General features: G+C 44.3%; 1 protein-coding gene across 1 annotated transcript in view; it reads right to left on the bottom strand.

Moving 5' to 3' along the window:
- The window catches only part of cnot11 (CCR4-NOT transcription complex, subunit 11), a 27,501-nt gene extending 25,470 nt beyond the window's left edge, over window positions 1-2,031 (bottom strand). Inside the window, exons 1-2 of the mRNA XM_043691710.1 lie at window positions 1,930-2,031; window positions 1,428-1,812 (exon numbers count right to left, since the gene is read on the bottom strand). Coding sequence (XP_043547645.1) covers window positions 1,428-1,812; window positions 1,930-2,016 — 472 coding nt within the window. The 5' untranslated portion in view covers window positions 2,017-2,031. The remainder of the gene's footprint in view (window positions 1-1,427; window positions 1,813-1,929) is intronic.
- Window positions 2,032-5,305: the final 3,274 nt, after the last annotated feature.

Below are 5,305 nucleotides of genomic sequence, written 5' to 3'. Positions count from 1 at the left end.
GCTGAGGGGTGATCTTATAGTGGTTTACAAAATTATGAGGGTCATGGATAGGATAAATAGATAAAGTCTTTTCTCTGGGGTTGGGGAGTCCAGAACTAGAGGGCATAGGTTTAGGGTGAGAGGGGAAAGATATAAGAGAGACCTAAGGGGCAACTTTTTCACGCAGAGGGTGGTACGTGTATGGAATGAGCTGTCAAAGGATGTGGTGGAGGCTGGTACAATTGCAACATTTAAGAGGCATTTGGATGGGTACATGAATAGGAAGGGTTTGGAGGGATATGGGCCAGGTGCTGGCAGGTGGGACTAGATTGGGTTGGGATATCTGGTTGACATGGACGGGTTGGACGGAAGGGTCTGTTTCCATGCTGTACATCTCTATGACTCTATTTACATTCCAGCACACAATGAATTGGCAGCTCTAAAAAATGCACAAAGTTGATCAATTAACTTCTGCGATCAGGTTAGAGTTAATGTGTACAAAGTTATATATTTTCATACAAATCTTACACAGCATTTTTAAAGCTCACCTGCATCCTACAATTTCTATGCTGGCAAAAGAAAAATCAATACTGAAATTATTTCCAATAATCAATTACTCAAACTTCATTTACAAATAACAGAATTTAAATGGAAACAGTTAGCTGGCCTGTGTGAATTAGAACAATCATTTGGTTCCACCACAATGGATAATATTGAGGACGTTAAAACATAAAATAATTCACATTCCCTGTGAACTCCCGAAACTGAGCTGTGAAACAGGTGAAGCGGAATTTGAACTGACTTCGAAAGAACAAAGGTTCTAACATGCCTCTAAGTTCCCGGGTGGACGTTTTCATCTCATGTTACAGATAAAGCTCCATAGCAGAAATTACATTAAAGGCCACATGCGTTTGTTGGGCACCTCATTCAATCTCGCAAAGTCTTTTGAGACGTTGCACATTCAGAACTCCCCTCCGAAAGTCATGATTTGGAGATGCCGGTGATGGACTGGGATGTACAAAGTTAAAAATCACACAACACCAGGTTATAGTCCAACAGGTTTAATTGGAAGGAGCGACGCTCCGAAAGCTAGTATGCTTTCAATTAAACCTGTTGGACTATAACCTGGTGTTGTTTGATTTTTAACTCCCCTCTGAAAGTACACTGACTATTCTGGTGTGGAGACAGGAAATCTAACAGAATTCCCTGTGTAAGTGTGAGATGTTTCAAACTCAACACCTGGAAGATTTTACATCGATGGGGAGCAGCGCCGCCGATAATGTAAGCTCTGAATGAATTTTCCGTGCGAAATGAGAAAATTATTTTTAAAAAGGAGGTAAAAGATGGTAAACCCCGGCCACGCATGCTTTCGGTCACCGTGAGCCACAGAGCCCCCGCCCCGCTGGGGAAGGGAACGGTGTGTCTCCGAGCACCGTCCACGGGCTTACCCAGCAGCTGTTTCTCCTGCTCCTCGGCCACCGGCGCGGCGTTAAGGAGATGGGCGAAGACAGCGGCGAAGGGGTTGGCGGCGAGCGGCTCGGTGCGGTACATCTCCCAGAGCAGGTAGAGGGCGGTGAGCCGCTGCTGGGGGCTGGGCAGCAGGTCGGCTTGTTGCAGCAACATGACGAGCGTGGAGCCGACTCGGAAATGGTCATGCTTGGCGAAGTAGTGATGGAAGGCGGTGGAGAGGCCCTCGAAGGTGTTACTGGTCGCTTCCTCACAGATGATGCCGATCAGGCTGCTCAGCTCCTTCGGAGCCAGAGTCATGGTGCCCGGGCCCGGGAGGCCGAACGCTGCCGCCGACTCCACCACAACAACTACAACACGCGTCCCCTTGGGGTGGGGAAAAACAAACAAACATATAATTCTTCGCTCTTTTCTTTAAAAAAAACTCAAGATTTTAACGCGGCAGCACCGCGTTGGGCCAAGCCGCAGGCCGCCAACACCTACCGCAAAGCCAACAGTTTGGCGCCGCCGTTTCACAGCACTGTCGTAAAACCTGTCCTCAGGGCGAGGGCTGTCCGTCAGGAACAACATGGAGAGACACTGTATTCAGGAATATGTCTGACTGTCAGGAAATGTGGATAGACACTATACAGGAATGTGTCTGACTGTCAGGAAATGTGGAGAGACACTATACAGGAATGTGTCTGATTGTATTCAGGAATGTGTCTGACTGTATTCAGGAATGTGTCTGACTGTATTCAGGAATGTGTCTGACCGTATTCAGGAAATGTAGACAGACACTATTCAGGAAAGTGTCTGACTGTATTCAGGAATGTGTCTGACTGTATTCAGGAAATGTAGACAGACACTATTCAGGAATGTGTCTGACTGTATTCAGGAAATGTGCACAGAGGCTGTATTCAGGAAATGTGGAGAGACACTGTTCAGGAATGTGTCTGACTGTCAGGAAATGTGGAGAAACACTATTCAGGAATGTGTCTGACTGTATTCAGGAAATGTGGACAGACACTATTCAGGAATGTGTCTGACTGTATTCAGGAAATGTGGACAGAAGCTGTATTCAGGAAAGTGTCTGTGACTGTATTCAGGAAATGTGGGCAGAGGCTGTATTCAGGAAATGTAGACAGACACTATTCAGGAATGTGTCTGACTGTACTCAGGAAATGTGGACAGAGGCTGTATTCAGGAAATGTGGACAGAGGCTGTATTCAGGAATGTGTCTGACTGTCAGGAAATGTGGAGAGAAACTATTCAGGAATGTGTCTGATTGTATTCAGGAAATGTGGACAGACACTATTCAGGAATATGTCTGACTATATTCAGGAAATGTGGACAGAGGCTGTATTCAGGAAAGTGTCTGTGACTGTATTCAGGAAATGTGGGCAGAGGCTGTATTCAGGAAATGTGGAGAGACACTATTCAGGAATGTGTCTGACTGTGTTCAGGAAGTGTAGACAGACTATTCAGGAATGTGTCTGACTGTATTCAGGAAATGTGGACAGTGGCTGTATTCAGGAAATGTGGAGATACACTATTCAGGAATGTGTCTGACTGTATTCAGGAAATGTGGAGAGAGACTATTCAGGAATGTGTCTGACTGTATTCAGGAAATGTGGAGAGAGTCTATTCAGGAATGTGTCTGACTGTATTCCGGAATGTGTCCGACTGTCAGGAAATGTGGAGAGACCCTGTATTCAGGAATATGTCTGACTGTATTTAGGAATGTGTCTGACTGTCAGGAAATGTGGAGAGACACTGTATTCAGGAATGTGTCCGACTGTCAGGAAATGTGGACAGATGCTGTATTCAGGAAGGTATCCGACTGTCAGGAAACTGGAGAGAGACTGTTCTGAGGAATGATCTTGACTGTCAGGAACATGGACAGAGACACTATTCAGGAATGAGTTTGATTGTCTAGAAACGTGAGAGAAACTGTATTCAGGAATGAGCTACACTGTCAGGAAATGTGAAGAGACATTGTATTCAGGAATGAGCTACACTGTCAGGAAATGTGAAGAGACATTGTATTCGGGAATGAGTTTGACTGTCAGGAAATGTGGAGACAGATTGTTAGAGTACAAGCATGGAAACAGAATTTTGAGACCAACTCATCCATGCCGACCAGATATCCTAAATTAAGGGAAATCAGAGGAAGGGTCACTGGACCTGAAATGTTAATTCTGATTTCTCTTCGGGGATGCTGCCAGACCTGCTGAACTTTTCCAGCAATTTCAGTTTTCGTTTCTGATTTACAGCATCTGCACTTTTTGGATTTTATCCTAAATTAATCTGTTCCCATTTGCCAGCATATGCCCCAGTCCCTCTAAACCCCTCCTATTCATATATCCATCCAGATGCCTTTTAAATGCTATAATTATACCACCACTTCTTCATTCCATACATATACCACACTCTATGTGAAAAGGTTGCCCCTTTTAAATCTTTCCCCTCTCACCCTAAACCTATGGCCTCTAGTTTTGGACTCCCCTACTCGTGTCTCTCACAATTTTATAAATCTCTACCATCATTCCTCAGCCTTTGATGGTCCAGGGGAAATAGCCCAGTCTATCCAGCCTCTTCCTATAGCTCAAACACTCCATCCTGGTAAAATCATTCTAAATCTTTTCTGAACCATTTCAACATGGTGAGGACAGTGCAGGAGAGAGAGAGAGAAAACCTGCGCAGTTACTGCCTTAGCTGTTTGAATTTGTGTATTGCTGGACATCGGAGTGCATCTGGGAAAATTAACAAACAGTGAAATTCACAACTAATCTTGGAGGAACTGTTGGGTAAAGTTCACAGCACAGAATCAGATAAGTTAATTGTTGTTTTAAGTATGTCCAAGAGAAAGGCTGCAGTAGTGGGTACAGTGGATTTTTTTCTTGATTATATGTTTTGGAAATAAGTCTCTTGATGAAACTTAAAATATAAGCCATAGCTATTAATTTAACCTGTGGCAGTGTTTATAGAGGAATAAGACAGTGTTATTTTCCGAGTCTGTAGATTGTGAAGGAGCAAAAATGACTTTTACAGTGATATGTACTTCTTGTCAGATGTGGGAGTTGAAAGAGAGTTTAAGGGTTACTGCGGATTGTATCTGCCATAAATGCTGTTGGATGCGAATCTTATCAGATCAAGTGGATCAGTTGGAGAGACAGTTAGAAGCGATGAGGAATTTGCAACAGCAACAGTATGAGATGGATGACAGTTATAGAAAGGGGGGAAAGTCTCAGATACAGTCACATAGATGGGTTAACTCCAGGAAGGGTAAGTGAGGTAGGCAACTAGAGCAGGAGTCTTTTGTGGATAAAACCATTTCAAACAGGTATGCTGTTTTGAAAAATTTAGGGGGTGATGGATTCTCAGGGGAACGTAGCACAAACAGCCAAGTTTCTGGTATTGAGAATGGTTCTAATGCAACGAGGGGTATGTCGGCTTCCAAGAGATCAATTGTGTTAGGGGATTCTATAGTCAGAGGTACAGACAGATGTTTCTGTGGCCAGCAGAGAAAAAGCAGAATGGTGTGTTGTTTCCCTGGTGCCAGGATCAAGGATGTCTCAAGAGAGGGTGCAGAATGTTCTCACGGGGGAGAGCGGCCAGCAGGAGGTCATTGTCCACATTGGAACCAACGAGATTGGAAGGGAAAAGGTTGAGATTCTGAAGTGAGATTACAAAGAGTTAGGCAGAAATTTAAAAAGGTCCTCAAGGGTAGTATTCTCGGTGCAATGGGCTAGTGAGGGCAGGAATAGGAGGATAGGGCAGATGAATGCATGCTGAGGAGCTGGTTTATGGGAGAAGGATTCACATTTTTGGATCATTGGAATCTCTTTTGGGGTAGAAGTGACCTGTACAAGAAGGA

This window comes from Chiloscyllium plagiosum, chromosome 6, assembly GCF_004010195.1.
Source record: "Chiloscyllium plagiosum isolate BGI_BamShark_2017 chromosome 6, ASM401019v2, whole genome shotgun sequence".
Taxonomy (NCBI): Eukaryota; Metazoa; Chordata; class Chondrichthyes; order Orectolobiformes; family Hemiscylliidae; genus Chiloscyllium; species Chiloscyllium plagiosum.
The sequence above is the reverse complement of the archived record's forward strand: the minus strand, read 5'-3'. Positions and strand labels throughout refer to the sequence as shown.